Source organism: Oryctolagus cuniculus, chromosome 2 (genome assembly GCF_964237555.1).
Source record: "Oryctolagus cuniculus chromosome 2, mOryCun1.1, whole genome shotgun sequence".
Taxonomy (NCBI): domain Eukaryota; kingdom Metazoa; phylum Chordata; class Mammalia; order Lagomorpha; family Leporidae; genus Oryctolagus; species Oryctolagus cuniculus.
Window position 1 is genome coordinate 88,764,523 of NC_091433.1, and position 17,321 is coordinate 88,781,843.

General features: G+C 43.1%; 1 protein-coding gene across 1 annotated transcript in view; it reads left to right on the forward strand.

Moving 5' to 3' along the window:
- The first annotated feature begins 9 nt into the window (after positions 1 to 9).
- Positions 10 to 17,321, forward strand: part of ADAM9 (ADAM metallopeptidase domain 9) — a 136,191-nt gene continuing 118,879 nt past the window's right edge. The window contains exons 1-4 of the mRNA XM_002720772.5: positions 10 to 393; positions 12,080 to 12,177; positions 13,965 to 14,023; positions 15,691 to 15,769. Coding sequence (XP_002720818.1) covers positions 297 to 393; positions 12,080 to 12,177; positions 13,965 to 14,023; positions 15,691 to 15,769 — 333 coding nt within the window. The 5' untranslated portion in view covers positions 10 to 296. The remainder of the gene's footprint in view (positions 394 to 12,079; positions 12,178 to 13,964; positions 14,024 to 15,690; positions 15,770 to 17,321) is intronic.

A 17,321-nucleotide genomic window follows, 5' to 3' on the forward strand; every position in this document is an offset into this window, starting at 1 on the left:
CGGAGGGGGCGTGGCTGATGGTGACTGACTGGGCGGGGCAGGTGGAGGCGAGAGGGAGCTGCGGGTTCCGAAATCCTGTTCTCCCGCCGGGCGCTGGCTTTTTCCCGACGTCAGCGCAGCGGGCGTGATGTCGGGCGCGAGCTTGGACCGAGGGCCGAGTTGCGTCAGTGCCGCGCGCGTGCTCGTCCCCGGGCGCGCGCGTCCCGGCCAGCCCTGGGGCCCCCGGGAGGGTTGGAAAATGATGGGAGAGGCGGAGGCGACCGAGTGCTGAGCGGGGACCTGCCGACTCCGCCGCGATGCGGTCGGGCGCCCAGTCGCCGTGCGGGACCCTCCGCGTCCAGTGGTTGCTGCTGTTCGGCCTGGTGGGCCCGGTGCTCGGTGCGGCGCGGCCAGGTGGGTGTCTGCCTCCCCCCGCCACAGCCCGGGGTCCCTGGGCTCGCGGGTTTCCTAGCGCTGGACGCCCGGAGCTCGCCCGCGGGGCCGGGGCCGGGGCCGGGGCCGGGGCCGGGGTCGGGGCCGGGGTCGGGAGGCGGGGTCGGCCCGGAGGCGCGTGGACAGCGCGGTCGCCTCAGCCGCGCCCGGCTCCGATTGTCCGGAGCGGGGCGGCCGAGCCCTCTGCGCCGCCGCCGCGGCGCAGAGCCCGGTGCCCGGCCGTCTCGGGACGCCTGTGGGGCGGACGCCGGCCCGGGACGCGGGGCTGGTGCTTGGATGAGGCGGGGGACGGAACTTTGGCTCCGGGTTCTCCGAATTTGAGGTTTTTGTTAGCGGAGTCTCTAGGTCCGCGGAGCTAAATTAGTGATGGAATAAAAGTGGGGGGGGGGGCTCCTTGTCCATGGGCCATTTTTTGGAAATTGTAGGAATAAGAGTACTTTTTTTTTTTTTTACATCTCTCTAGGCAATCTTTTTATTTATGTTTCTACCGGATTTATTGTCTTAAATTCGGACACGTCGTCTTCTGTTTTAACTCCCAGGGTTATCGTTAAGAATTAAATCATCCGCGTAGAATGAATTTTGAGTTGTGAAACTTGCCCTGAATGTGTAAGAGATTTGAAGATAGCCGGGCGTAGTGGGAATAAGTCACCAACATTCTCGCTTCTTTCTGCAAGCAGGTTCCTTATTTTGCCTTTTGCATTAGTGTTTGCATGGCTGTTGGAGTATTTTCTCTGTTCGCAATGGATATGATGGAGAAGGGAGGTTTTTTACCAAATCTTTTCCTTGAGTGTTGTTAAGGGGTGATGAAGACTGCTGACCTTCCGGAAACTCGATACATTGTTTTCTTACTGCGGGCATAGTCTTTTAAAGTTAGTTTTCCCCAGAGAATTCTGAAGGTCTATAAACATTGAATTTTTTGGGGTGGGAAGTTGCCAGATCTTTTCTGGTTAAGACTACTTTTTCTGTGGTTAGCATTTACCTGTTTTAAATTATTCATCCAAAGTTTTAGGAATCCTTGATTCTGTGTGTCTGGGAACGTTAATCAGACCAAAATTTTCATGTTAATGTATGTGTTAATTATTAACAAATCTGCATGAATATATGGAATAATGGAGTATTGAGTTGGTTATTAACTGGCTTCAACAGGTTGTGGTCAGCCCCTTGAGCCTGGCTCAGTGTTTGGGGAGGGACATGGGGTGGCCCAATGTGTTGAGTGTATCTGAGGGAAGTTGGGGACGGTTTTGTTAGAGAAAATGATTGATTTCAGCTGAGCTGTCTCAGGGTGGGAATGCTGTCTCTGCAGCAGAGTTTTTTAAGAGTAGGGGTGTGTGTGTAAAAGTTGGGCTTCTTGGGAAGTGGAGTCATTGTGACTTCAGGCCGTCTTTGTGAAAGGGTGGGATGGAAGATCCAGCTAGGGTAGGTGGGTATCAGTTGGGGAGAGCCTTGGAGGCAGGATTTGGATTTTATCCTCTAGAATGTTCTTTGGGCAGTGAAGGTTTACTTAATCTCAGTTTTGACCTAACAGAGCAGGGAACACAATAGAGGATACATTGTGGGAAGGAGAGACTGGAAGCTGGGAGACCAATTCAGAGGCTTTGCAGTGAGTGTGCGGTGAGTCAGCTCCAGTTTCCCAAGGGGAATGTTCTCTCAAAATCAGCTGACTGCATTTTTGCAATACAGGATGTTTGAAACATACACTGCAACATTTCCTGTTAATGAAAGAGGAATTTGAGGACTTGATTTGTCATGCAAAGTACCAGATACGTTAGGAATTAAGTGTTTTGATAAGAGTTTTACCAACTGTATCACATTGTGCCAATGAGAAAATGCAGTATCGTTTCCAAACAGCTGACTTACAGTAAACTTTTTTTTTTTAAAAACTGGGGCCATCAAAGGGTAACTTTGTGTCATTGTGAAAAATAACAAAAAAAAAAGTGTTGTGATTTTTCTTTTAAGGCACTCAATATGTACACAGACTTAGACTTTCGTTTTTTTTTTTAAGACTATCATTCTAAGGTTTGAAAGCTTATTTATGGTGAATCACAGTTAAAGGAAGTATATAATAACACCTTGGGTCCACACTAACCTTGTTTTTAGATGCCAGCAAATTCTTTGAATGTAATCTTTGTGTTTGTGGTTTACAGGAGAATGTAGTTTTACATGTAAAGGCAGCTTGTTTTATAAACTAGCAAGTAGGAAACATTTATAATTAAAATATATTCAAATGTAGTTGCTAGGTCCCAAGGCCGTTTTCAAAAAATGCTTTAAAATTTTGGGGCAGGATTGTGGTAGAGTAGGTTAAGCTGCCGCCTGTGGTGCAGGTATCCATATCAGTGTTCAAGTCCCAGTTGCTGCACTTCCAATCCAGCTGCCTGCTGGTGCACTTGCGAAAGTGGCAGAAGATGGCTCAAGTGCTTGGGTTCCTGCCACTCATGTGGGAGACCCAGATGGATTTCCAGGCTTTGGTTTGGCCCAGCCCTAGTGGTGGTGGCAACGTGGGGTGTGAATATCTTGTAATGAATGGAAGATACCTCTCTCTTCTCTCTGTCGTTCTCTGTTACTGTAACTTACTTTCAAAAATAAATCTTTAAAAGAAAGACAAAATTTTGCCTTGACTTTGGATTTGCTCATTGTTAAAAATACTGGTTTATTAAAATCCTCCAGAAGATCCAAGGTCTAAGTAACTTGGAGCTTTTTCTTGGAATATCTACAAGCTCAAACACATGGCAGAGATATTCTTAGGATGTTTCTGTTTTCTCCTTAACACTAGTTCTGTACATACCAGAGCCTTGGAGTGATTCCATCCTTGGAGCCTGTGCTGTGAGATTGCCTCATCAATAAATCCAGTCCTTTTGGTGCCTCAGTAACTAATCCCCCACTACCTTTGCATGGGTCTGACGTGGACCCAGCTATGTGGTTTTCATCAGATCATGTTCCCAAAGTGATCAGATGTGGGGCACTTCTTGAATCACATTGTAACAGGGAGTGCAGGGTGTAGGCAAGAGAGGGCCCCTGAACAGGGACAGGGACAGGGACTCGGAGTCTCTGACTTGATTCATCAGAGCTTGTTTTTCTGAGGAGGTTCCTGGAAGGCTGCTTGCACCATGGTGCTCAGAGGGACCCCTCAGGAAAGCAGCAAGAGAACAGTCTGAGGCAGAGTTTTGAACATTGGCTGTATGAAGACTGCTTGAGCAGGAAGGGCCTTCCCACTCACTCTTCTGCACCCCGAAGACTCCCTTAACTCTTGCTATAAAAGCCCTGCCAAGCTGCCTCTCTGGGAGCGACTTTCTTTAGGGAACTCCACTTCCCCGCTGTCTCCTTTATTTGTCAGAAGTCAATAAAGCTGTCCTCTGAACAAGTCCCACCAGAGGCTGATTATCTGGTGACACCCCAAGCAAACAGGCCCCTCATATCTGCTAACAGCATATTCTGAGAGTTAGGAAGTCTTAGCAATTAATTTGATCAGTTTTAAAATACGCAGTTTTTTATTTTTGTATCTTAACATAAGAGGGCAGTAACGCATATTGTAAGTATTACAAGAAAATGGCATCGGGCTGGTGTAGTGGTGAAGCAGATTAAGTTGCTATCTGCAATGCCCACATCCCATATGAGCACTGATTTGAGTCCCAGCTGTTCCACTTGAATCCAGCTGCTTGCTGATGGCCTGGGAAAGCGGTGGAGGATGGCCCAAGTATTTGGGCTCCTGCCACCCAGATAGGAGACCCGGATGAATCTCCTGGTTCCTGTCTTCAGCCTGGCCCAGCCCTGGCCGTGATGGCCATTTGGGAAGTGAGCCAGCAGATGAAAGATTGCTCTCTCTCTCTCTCCTTCTTTGTCTGTAACTCTTTCAAATAAATAAGTAAATGCAATCACTGCCGAAAAATGTGAGACAAAACCCATTCCTTCACATGGGGAATGTCTCTTTCCCTCTGACATATTTTTTTTCTGTAATAAGATTTTCCGTGACTTAACTCATTTTAGCATGATTTTTCCTTTCTATTTGGTAGCTTCCCAGGGCCCACATGCACACAGGCCCTGGAAGAGCCTGCTCCTGATTAGTCTCTCAAACCTTAGCATCCCTCTGGTGATAACACACTGGGCCAAGCTCCCATATCAGCTGGTTACAGGAGTGTTCAGCAGTCTGGGGACATAGCGTTATAATGAAGTGTGGTCTAACTACTAAGGAGACAAATGTGTGGGCCATGTGGATTCATGGAGAAGTTGATCTGAAAGATGTTAATGATCAAAGCAAGGCTCACTTTCAGTTGTATGTGATAATTAACAACCTTGAGCACTACATGTGTGTATACAAACACAGCTGGAAGGATGTGGAGAGGTTATTTACTCAGCACGTATTATATTGAATACCCAGAAATACATGTGAGTGAAACACAGTCTTTGGTTTCAAGGAAGTTACATTTCTTCCTGGAGGAACTTATATTTTCTGGAGCATTAAATCTTAAGCATGGTTGGTATTTTTCCAAAAGGAGAATTTCAAAACAAACAGTAGGAGCTATTGCTTTTTAAATGTAGTTATGGGTAAATGAAAAAAAAAAAAAAAAAAAAAAAACCAAGACCCCACTCAAGTCTAAGAGTGTCATAAGTATGTTTGAAGGTGTTGGTATGTTATATGTGTTGCTTTGGAATTGACTTCGTAAATAGAATGAACACTTTGTGACTCAAAGTGATGTGGATCTAATTACAATTGCTCTTCAAGAAATATATTGAACTACAGAATTACCTCACCCAAATTGAATGTGGGACCCTGGTTTATTTCCTGCAGTGAAAGTACTTAGGTGGGTATTTATTGACGTGATAGGCAGGAAAGAAAGGAGGAAGGCCCTAGGTTTGAAGTTCACATTTGTTTGCTTTACAATTAAAGAGAATTCTCTTTAATCACTTCCCTCTACTACAGTTACTGTTAAGAAAAACATACTTAGACTTCCTGGCAAACACAGAACATAAATGTATCTACGGAGTTAGAAGAAGGAAAAAGTGCAACTAACAGTTCTTCCTTTTTTTTTTTTTTTTTTTTATTGAGGGAGGGACACTGTGTTTCATGTTTCAAGCTTATTTTTATCGTCAGTCCATGTTTTCCAGTAGTGTTACGTTTGACAGTGTGTTCATGTTGTCAGATTCCAATGTGGTAGTTTGTATTCCCCACAAAGTTGTTTGTATTAGGATTTAGTTTTCACTGTGAACCGTGTCTATAGACCGGTGGTTTTCAGGCGGGCGGAGGGGAAGGCCTTTGGGAGATGCTTTGTTGTCACACTGTAGGTGCTGTTAACATTGAGTTAGCAGAGACCAAGGATGCAGCTGAACATCCTGGTGTCTACAGGACGGCCCCTCCCCCACAACAGTTTCCCAGTCCAAGCATCAACAGTGTGGAGGTTAAAGTTTTATGCAAATAATGTTAATGAACTTCTTTTATCATAGTAACATGGGGGGGAAGTTTACTGTGGTTCCTGTGGAAGGTGCAGCTATTTGGAATTAAAAAAGTTGAATTTGGAAAGAAAAATTTGGTATGAACAAAGCAACAACAGACTGAGAGATGAAAGGAATTTGAAATAGTGCATGAAGGATTTTCATATACAACTGAGACTGAAACCCTATACTAATATCCCTAATGTAGAAGCAGGACCCAGCCTATTGTCTGTCTCCCTTTAGCCCAAGGTATCTTTGCCTATCTTTGTTTTAGGATTAACCACATATCAAAAGGAATTCACCAAGCTGAGGGACTAACCACATTTGCTTCTCCAATAAGACTTTGTTGGCCATTGTTAGGAGAATTCTAGGTCTGGGGCAGAAGGTAACTACCATTTACATGTATCCACCAGACCAACTAAAGCACACCTGCCCATCATAAAAATTTCCTATAGAACTGACCAATTAGAGGAAGGTCATGAGCACTACTCACCAACCAGGAACATGGATGTGAGCTGATCACGCGCCTCTCATCCCCAATTTCAATCTGTAAGAACCTTCCCCTTTAAATCCTTGGAGAGCCTGGGAATTAAGCAGTATCTGCCTGGCTCCTTGCTCTGCACTTTATGTAGGAGGTGAAGACCCCCAATGCTGAACAAAGATACAAGAGAGAAAAGGATACCTGGACAAGGCCCTTTAAGGGTGGGTAGTGGCTCTAAGTCGAGATGGCAAGGCTACACAATAGAGAAAACAAAGTATATATATTCTAGTGTGCAGTTTGCTCCCCTCTTCCCCATTGTCTGGGTACCCAGAAGTGCACAGTCTTCACGACGCCTCTTAAAGTAGGGCAACCATCTCCCTCTTTTCCATTTACTTATCACCTAAGTTTTATGGCTCAGAAATGGGCTTTTGTTCTGTGAAGTGGGCCCATATCCCATTTTAACACACAAACCAATATTTTTTGCTCTACTTTGACATCCAGTGTCATGTAAAGTTTTGTGTTTTTAACCCCATCCGCTAGCTGTTAGAAATTTTTCCACTTGGAGCTAAGTGTTTTATTCTTTGTTTTAAGAGAATACTGGGGGCCGGCGCTGTGGAGTGGTGGGTAAAACTACTGCCTGTAGTGCCAGCATTCCATATGGGCACAGGTTCGAGTTCCGGCTGCTCTACTTCCCATCCAGCTCTCTGCTATGGCCTGGGGAAGCAGAAGAAGATGGTCTAAGTCCTTGGGCCCCTGCACCTGCGTGGGAGACCTGAAAGAAGCTTTAGCCATTGTGGCCATCTGGGGAGTGAACCAGCAGGTGGAAGACCTCTCCCTTCCTCTGCCTCTGTGTTAACTCTGCCTTTCAAATAAATAAATGAAATCTTTTTTTTTTTTTTTTTAAAAAAAAAGAGAATACTTGGTGCTGATGCTGTAGTATAGAAGGTTAAGCCTCTGCCTGCAGTGCTGGGATCCCATAAGGGCACCGGTTTGAGTCTCAGCTGCTCCACTTCTGATCCAGATCCCTGCTAATGCACCTGTGAAAGCAGCGGAAGAAGGCCCAAGTACTTGGGCGCCAGCACCCATGTGGGAGACCCAGAAGAAGCTCCTGGCTCCTGGCTTTCACCTGGCTTAGCCCTAGCCGTTGCTGCCATTTGGGGGATGAACCCCTGGGTGGAAGATCTCTCTCTTTCTACCTCTCTCTCTCCTTCTCTCAAATAAATAAATAAATCTTTAAACAGCAGAAAAGAAAACAAAGGCTAGTACACTATTAAAACTTACTTGCGGCCGGTGCCGAGGCTCATTAGGCTAATCCTCCACCTTGTGGCGCTGGCACACCGGGTTCTAGTCCCGGTCGGGGTGCCGGATTCTGTCCCGGTTGCCCCTCTTCCAGGTCAGCTCTCTGCTGTGGCCAGGGAGTGCAGTGGAGGATGGCCCAAGTGCTTGGGTCCTGCACCCCATGGGAGACCAGGATAAGTACCTGGCTCCTGCCATCGGATCAGCGCGGTGCACCGGCCATTGGAGGGTGAACCAACTGCAAAAGGAAGACCTTTCTCTCTGTCTCTCTCTCTCACTGTCCACTCTGCCTGTCAAAAAAAACCAAAAAAACCAAAAAAACAAAACCAAACAAAAAAACAACTTACTTGCCTTTGAATATCCTATCTTTTGACAATGAACCATGCATTTCTACTTTTCATATACCCCTTTTTTTTGTTTAAGTTTCTGTTCCTTTTTTCTTTAAAGATTTATTTTATGTATTTGAAAGTCAGTGTTACAGAGAGAGGGAGAGCTAGGTCCATGTAAGACAGAAGAGTTGGCTCCTGGTCCTTGCCTGAGACTACAAGTGTGACCTCTTAAAGTCACTTAACCTGTTTCAAATGAGGACTCTTTAAATATCTGCCTGGCCATGAGAACTACAGATATTCTCTTTTCAGAGGCTTTTTTTTTTTTTAAATAGTCTGTGAAGTTTGATCTGAGTCCTGATGAAGACATTTCAGTTTCTTTGCAGGTTCTTTAACCTCTGGTGTAACAGTTGTCTGTGCCTACACACACACACCCACACACACACACACCCACACACACATAGTTGCCTGTAATGATTAACTTAAACTATTATTTTGACATTTCTAACGTTGCCTGAGGCTGGGGAGAAATATATGGGATGATTTACTTTATATTACATAGAGCTTCTGTTCTTGCCACCAGCCACTAGAGGGACTGTCCTACAACCTGAACAATTGCCATGATCTACAATGAAATTCTTAGGGATACTATTTAAGCTGTGTTTTTAGGAATTTGAGAAAACCAAATGTCATTGAAAAGTTTATTTTGCATGAAGAAGTAGTCTTATACATCAGTTAATTTAGGACTAAGGGTATTTCTGCTATTAATGTAAAACCTGTGACTTTTTTTTCTTTTTTTGTTTATTTGACAGCGGTTAGACAGTGAGAAAGAGAGACAAAGATCTTCCTTCCATTGGTTCACCCCCCAAATGGCCACTATGGCTGGAGCTATGCTGATCCGAAACCAGGAGTCAGGTGCTTCCTCCTGGTCTCCCATGCCGGTGCAGGGCCTAAGCACTTGGGCCATCCTCCACTGCCCTCCTGGGCCACAGCAGAGAGCTGGAGTGGAAGAGGAGCAACTGGGACTAGAACCCGGTGCCCATTTTGGATGCCGGCGCTGCAGGCGGAGGGTTAACCAACCTGTGACTTTTTTTTTTTTTTTTTAAGAGGATACATCTTCCCTTTAAAAAACATTTATTTATTTGAAAGGTAGAGTTAGAGAGAAAGGAGAGACAGATTTGTGTGTGTGTGTGTGTGTGTGTGTGTATGAGAGAGAGAGAGAAAGGGAGAGAGAATCGATCTTCCATCATCTGGTTCACTCCCTAAATGACCACAATGTTCAGGGCTGGGCCAGGATGAAGTCAGGAGCTTTATGTGGTCTCCTATGTGGGTGGCAGGGGCCCAAGCAAGTGGGCCATCTGCTGCTGCCTTCCCAGGTGCATTAGCAGGGAGTTAGATTATAAGTGGAGCAGCTGGGACTCTTAACAGTCGTCCATATGGGATGCTGGCACTGCAGGTGTTGGATTAACCTGCTGTGCCACAGCACTGGCTCTGAGCCTATGACTTCTAAGGCTGTGAAGTTTTTTGACATGGTTCCCCAATTGACAGTTTGGTCATGAAAAGCCTTGGATCAGTCCATGGCTGCTTTTATGGGAGTCTGATTCTGATGTGTTCATGTGAAACCACGTTTAATAGGCCATAGTGTAGAGATATAAGGGCTTGATGGGAAAAGAGTTTTAAAGGTGTTAATATGGCATACCTTATTACTGGATGCAATTTATGCTTTCCTGTTTGCCTATTTTAAATCCTAAACTCAACAAGGTTATAAACATTTTTATGTGCAGTATAATTTTTGGAAAAGTTGGTTGTAAACAATTCATCATAATCTGAGTTTGAGAAACCCAAGGGGCATAAGGCAGTTAATGAGTGAATGAACATATAGACTGGATCAAAGAGAGAGGACGAGAGTAGGTACAACGGCATCACAGTACTCTTGAGCTGTGGTTAATAATAAGAGTGATGGAAAGGAAGGAGCTGTTGGAAGAGGTGCTAGGTAATTAGTACTTTTGAAACACTAGCTTTTGCAGTTTATATTGAAGAAATGTTCTTTTTAACCTCTTGATTTCAAAAGTAATATGAAGGTACTTCAAAAAGTTCATGAACAAATACAATTAAAAGTATTTTGATGCCAGACAGTTTTCAAATCTATGCATAGTTTTTGTTAATATGCATTTCCATGAACTTTTCGAAGTCTGTTACTTTGGTGAAAAAATGCACAGTAATTGTAGCAACAAATTCAAACAACACCGGAAAACAGAAGTGCAGGAAATAAAAGATTCAAGTCATTTTCTCATTACTTCCCTGGTTCTGCACCGTAATGGTACTAATTTAAACAGTTTAATTATTTATGATATTTACATTTGTTTTTGATACATTTTATAGTCATTGTCGTATTCATAATTATTGTAATATGGCATTGTACGGAGTAATAAATATAAGTCTCTTTGTCATTCCACTCCCTATAGGTAATTAAAAATAATTATTTTATTACAGGAATTTTTAAAAAAGATTTTATTATTTATTTATTTGAAATGCAGAGTTACAGAGGGAGAGACAGAGAAATCTTACACATGTTGGTTCACTCCTCAGATGGCATTTACAGCTAAGGCTAGGCCAGGCTGAAGCCAGGAGCCAGGAGTTTCAACTGGGTCTCCTTCCTGGGTGGCAGGGGCCCAAGGACTTGGACCATCCTTTGCTACTTTCCCAGGCCATTAGCAGGGAGCTGGATTGGAACCACTGCCCATAAGGGATGCTGGCATTGCAGGTAGCAGCTTAACCTGCTCTACCACAATGCTGGACCCAGGAATTTTTAAACATTCACATAAGTAGAGAGAAGAGTCTTGAACTCCTGTGTGTCCATTATCTGGTTTTAATCTTGTTGCATATGTTTCTCAAACACATACTGAATTATTTTAATGAAGACCCTAGATATCTTATGTTGTTATTGAATATTCAGAATGAATCTAAGACACAGAGATGTCAGACTATATCCAAAATATGCTTATTATACTTTATTTTTTCCAGCCAAAGCTGGGAGCCAGGACCACCTTCTGGGTCTTCCTTGTGGGTGAAGGGGCCCAAACACTTGGGCCATTTTCTGCTATGTTACCCAGGCTGTTAGCAGGGATCTGGATCAGAAGTGGAGCAGCCAGGACGTGAACCGGCACCCATATGCGATGCCGATGTTGCAGGTGGTGACTTCTATGCTACATGCTGGCCCCAAGATTTATTTTATTTGTTTGAAAGGCAGAGTGACAGAGAGGGGACACACACATACTCACACACACAACACTCTCTCTCTCACACACACCACAGATCTTCTATCTGCTGGTTTACTTCCTAAATGGCCACAATGATGGCTGGTGCTGAGTCAGACTGAAGCCAGGAACACAGAACTCCATACGTGTTTCCTACATGGATCGTATGGGCCCAGGTACTTGGGCTGTTTTCTGTTGTTTTCCCAGGTGTATTAGGGAGCTGGATTGGAAGTAGAGCAGCTGGGACTAAACTGGCGCTCTGATATAGGAAGCTGGCATTGCAAGTGATGTCTTTTTTTTTTTTTTTTTTTTAAGATTTATTTGATTTATTTATTTGCTTGAAAGGCAGTGTTACAGAGAGGCAGCAGTAGAGGCAGAGAGAGAGACACACACCCACACACCCACACACCATCCACTGGTCACTCCCCAGGTGACTGCAACGGCTAGAGCAGGCCCATCTGAAGCCAGGAGCCAGGAGCCAGGAGCTTCTTCTGGGTCTTCCACGTGGGTGCAGGGGCCCAAGGACTTAGGCCATCTTCTACTGCTTTCCCAGGCTATAGCAGAGAGCTGGATTGGACGTGGAGCAGCCAGGACTCAAACTGGCACCCATATGGGATGCTGGTACTGCAGGTAGTGGCTTTACCCTCTACTGCTGGCCCCCTGACATTCTTTTTTAAGAAGTACATATTTTTCTCCTCACATTTATCAAGTACATTGCTATTTTTCATGTGAAACTTTATGTAAAACTATATTTTAATATAGGAATGTCAGGGATTCAAAATTCAGCTTTTGATTTGTTCTATTTTGGGACCATGTTGTTTTCCAGGTTCACCTGTTACACTTGCCCTTTCACTTTTCTGCAGGCTTTCAGCAGACCTCGCATCTCACTTCTTATGAAATTATAACTCCCTGGAGATTAACTAGAGAGCGACGGGAAGCACCGAGGCCCTCCCCAAATCAGGTGAGTTCCCTGTGGAGCCTGTGTATTTACTTAAAGATCTTTGTTCCACAAAGATGTGATTTGTAGCAGTCATTGCTTCTGGGAGTTATTAGTCAGCTAATTAATTGGTTTAGTGCCATGTAGTACTGATGTCCCAGGGATGTTATTCTAGTAAAAGCAACACATTGAGCTTTAGTACCTTTTTTTTTTTTTCCAAAAAGTCAAAATGATCAACTTGAAATATAACAGGATGAAGTAGTTAAATAGAACTGTATAACCTGGAAGTTGATTACATTGATTTTTAACCCTAACTGACAGTGGTCACAGCAGTTTGATTATAACAAGAATGAACTGTACTTAGTATGTGTTAGAATAATTGGTGCTATATCTTCTCTGACTCTGGAAATTAGTGATATGTTTAATGCATATAGTTCATACTTGGGAATATTAACTCAAAAATGAGTTTTATTTCCATTTTGAAAGGAACTTACTGTGCTATAAGTGGGATAACTAATGCACAAAAAATACTTTTATACTATTTTCTCCTAGGAAATTTGTTCAGAAATCATATATTTGGACTTGAATTGATTTTGCAAATGCGTTAACTTTATAGAAGTATATTGTAAGTCTGTTTTAGTTTAGCAGTGAGAGATAGTGAAGGATACAATTGGGTTTATAACCTCTGAATTGCTGATACACTCATACTTGCAAAGCCCCTTGCATGTTATTTAGGAACTGGGCCTAGTAAAAGGAACACTGCATCTAAAATCAGGAGCTTTGTGGGTTGGTTATTCAACTCCGTTTACTCCTTCATCAGTGAGGAAAAAATGGCTTTAAGATCTCTTTCTAATAGAACAATTTATGATTTTTTTTTCCTTGTTCTTGGCTTGAACTGGACAGCCTACCCTGTGATGATGTTTTCCCTTAGAGTGGAATTAATCTCTGATGGCTCATTGGTCTTCTTTCCTAGATGATGGGCTTGTTAGCACAGGGACTATGCTTTCTTCTTTATTGTGTCTCTGGTGATATCTTCATCAGTACTGCACACATGGAGACATGGAGACTTGTGGCTGTAGTAAATAACTGTCGCTTATATACCTTGGTGATTATCTGGGAAAGTGGCACTGGGGGAGTTGCGGCAGAGTAACTCAATGTAGGGAAGACAGTCCCCTCAGCGTGAAGATGTGCATGCAAGTCGCCTAACTCATTGACTTTAGGTGCCATCAGTTGAAAGACACTTTTTTTTAATGTTATTCTGTGTCCCACTAGCAAGCTGTGGTGTTGCCTGTTAGATTGCTCTTCTTTGTATGACACGTCCCTAGTTCAGAGATCTTACTATAAGAGGGGAAAAGTACATTTTAGAACTGATGAATGAGGGAAGCCTTGGAGAGGTATATAGTCACAAAAGAGTATAAGTTTCTTTTCAGATTTTGGGTAACTAAAACTAGGGGTAATCTCTTGAAACTACGAGATTTATTTTGTTTAAAACAAAAGGAAGATACTGTAGGTGGTAGCGGGATGTCTCTGATGTTATAGCCTCTTTAAATAGTAAATGAATTTAAGAAGCGTTTAGGTAAGCATGCAGGTGAGTTTCCACCATCCATTATTAAAGGGCAGTAGAGATGATCACAATGTCACAAGGTAGTTTTTATTATTTAAGGATAGATAACAAAGATGATTCTGTACAATAATTGGAGTCAGTACCAAATTATTCAGATTCAGGATGGAATTTCCTGTGTCTCAGAAATTATGTTTTGTTGGAAATTCACAAGATGGGGTTTTATTCTTCTTTTCTTCTCTGTGTCTAGGTATCTTACGTCATTCCGATTGAAGGCAAGGAGCATGTTATTCACTTGGAGAGGAACATGTAAGATTTCCTTTGGCTTTTTAGTAATTTTCCTCCAATAGTATATTGATTTCTTTTCTAGTTACTGTTTGGTAGATACAGAACCCAGGATGAAAGCAGGTTTGGCTGTTCATCGTCAGCTCTACACAGAAGCACGCCTGCCTCTAGAGAAGCATAGTGGAATCTGTGCTTTGACTGGGTAGGCAGTGACTTCTAAGGAGGAAAGAGGGCAGAACAACGCTAAGCATTGCATTTATTTTCAAATTCACTACTCAAGGGAGCAGAGGGTGGATGGGTGTCGGCAGATAGGGGAGAAGGGGAGATGGCAGTGCCTGAGCAGAGTCAGACTGTGGAAAGAACTTGAGATTCTACAGGCTGTTCACATAGAGTTAGTGAAGGTAAAGGATGCATACAATGGATCAGGACAAACTAGTGCAGGTCATCATGTGGAGTTTGCAGACAGCTGAGGACCACGTCCAGGGTCCTTCCTCAGTTGCGCAGATGTACTGTGTCTTCAGATTCTGATATACTGAGATGTATGTGTGTGTGTGACACATCATATTTTTACAGGAGCCCAGCAAAAGTTCACTGAAAGGATCTTTCATACTATGCTGGCCATATAGCTAAAGTGAGGCTATGTAACTAATTAAACCAAATGAAAACCGTCAGTTTATCCATTTCCAAACAGTTTAGACATGATTATGCTGGGTGCCTTCAGGAGACTTTTGAACTTTAAGTAGCACATCCTAAGTCACTAGTTTGTATGTTGCATCTCCTGCCTTGTCCATAGACCTGGAGATAAGCACAGAGCTGCTCCAGTCCTGCTTGCATGAGAACCCCATGTAGCTGCTGCTGCTGCTGCTGCTTTTTAAAGATTTATTTGTAAGTCGGAGTTACAGAGGGCGGGGCACACATACATGTGTGCACAGATCGATTTTCCATCTGCTGTTTCACTTCCCTACATGGCTGCAGTGCCCAGTGCTGAGTTTGGCTGAAGCCAGGGGCAGGAGCTTCCTCTGGGTTTCTCCCATGTGGCTGGCAGGGGCCCAGGCACTTGAGCCACCTTCTGCTGCTTTTCCCAGGCCATTAGTAGGGAACAGGATTGGAAGTGGAGCAGCTGGGACATGAACTCGCTCCCATAACGGATGCTGGCATGCCACGTAGTGCCTTTACCTGCTACTCCACAATGCTGGACCCTCTGTGTGGCTTGTTCTTAATATGAAGTGAAGCTTCAGAATTCAAATATTCTTTCCTTTAACAGCTGACCCAGAATTTTACCTCTGTACTTAGGTTAAGGCATTGAATCTTAAATGACTGTAAAAAAACACTTGATTTTCTTCTATTAATATGAAGTTCTGTGCATAACCTAATGTATACTATTTTTGTGAAATATATCAGAAAAATTTAGCGACATAATTTACGTTGTATTACGTTGTTTGCAACCCGCAATTTATGACCATAAGAACAAATACGTGGCTTAGTTACTTAAGGGTAATTCTTAAACTATTTCACGTTCAAATCTGTTTTTGAGTTTCTAGCTTTATAGTAGCACATTCTTTATGTAATACTAATTTATCAAATGAAACTTTTATTCACTACTGCTTATCTCTTTGTGGAATAATGCCTTACGAATTGTGTCTTCTGTTGTAGATAGATTACATAAACTGTGTCTTTTGTTCCTCTTCCAGTGACCTTTTGCCTAAAGATTTTGTAGTTTATACCTATAGTGAGGAAGGGGCTCTGATCTCTGACCATCCCAACGTGGAGGTAATGTATTTTCCTTTTCATCTACAGTAAAATTTACAATTTAAATTCTATTCAAGTACCTGGGACTGTTACATAGTACACCTCCACAGGACACCTTAACATTAAAATACATGTGCTCTGGCAGAAGTAGATGCATTTACATAGATTAACCTGGACTTTATAGGTCTCCAAGGGCTTAAGGATTTTTTTTAAAGATTAGGAAAATGATCTTCTATTTAATGATAATCTTTACTGATTATGAAGGGGGAAGTTGATATGTTTGAAAAATAGGAGTTACTTTTGCTGTTGTTGAATGTTAATATCCTGAAAAGCAGGGGCCAGTTCTGCAGTTAGTGACCCCTGCATTCCATACTGGAGTGCTGATTCAAATCCCAGCTATGCTACTTCTGATCCAGCTTCCTGCTGATGTACCTGGAAACAGCAGATATTGGCCCAAGATCTTGCGCCCTTCCTACCTACATGGGAAGTTCCTGGTTGCTGGCTTTGGCCTGCCCCAGCCCTAGCAGTTGTAGGCATTTGGGGAGTGAACCATTGGATGAAAGATTCTTTCTCTCTGTCACTCTGCCTTTCAAATCAAATCAATGAATCAGTCTGTCTCTAAAAGCACATCTTACTTCCTTGTTAAGCATTTTTTTTTTAAAGATTCTATTTATTTGAGAGGTAGAGTTACAGACAGTGAGAGGAAGAGACAGAGAGAAAGGTCTTCCTTCCGTTGGTTCACTCCCAAATGGCTGCAACTGCCAGAGCTGTGCTGTTCTGAAGCTGGGAGCCAGGAGTTTCTTCCCGGTCTCTCATGCAGGTGCAGGGACCCAAGAACTTGGGCCATCTTCTACTGCTTTCCCAGGCCATAGCAGAGAGCTGGATTGGAAGAGGAGCAGCCAGGACTAGAACCAGCGCCCATATGGGATGCCAGCACCACAGGCAGAGGATTAACCTACTGTGCCATGGGGCTGGCCCCCATGTTTTTTTTTTTTTTAAACTTTTATTTAATGCATATAAATTTCCAAAGTACGACTTATGGATTACAATGGCTTCCCCCCCATACCGTCCCTCCCACCCACAACCCTCCCCTTTCCCACTCCCTCTCCCCTTCCATTCACATCAAGATTCATTTTCGATAATCTTAATATACAGAAGATCAGCTTAGTATACATTAAGTATGGATTTCAACAGTTTGCTCCCACACAGAAACATAAAGTGAAAAATAATAGATGATTTTTTTAAATGATGATGAAATCAGAGCAGACCTATTGTCATGTTTAATCCCAGTGAGAGTCAAGTTGGGAATTGATAATTTCTTTTTTTTTTTTTTTTTTTTTTACAGAGGATCAGTTTAGTATGCATTAAGTAAGGATTTTAACAGTTTGCACCCCCATAGAAACACAAAGTGAAATATATTGTTTGAGTACTCGTTATAGCATTAAATCTCAATGTACAGCACATTAAGGATAGAGATCCTACATGAGGAGTAAGTGCACAGTGACTCCTGTTGTTGACTTTACCAATTGACACTCCTGTCTATGGCATCAGTAATCTCCCTATGCTCCAGTCA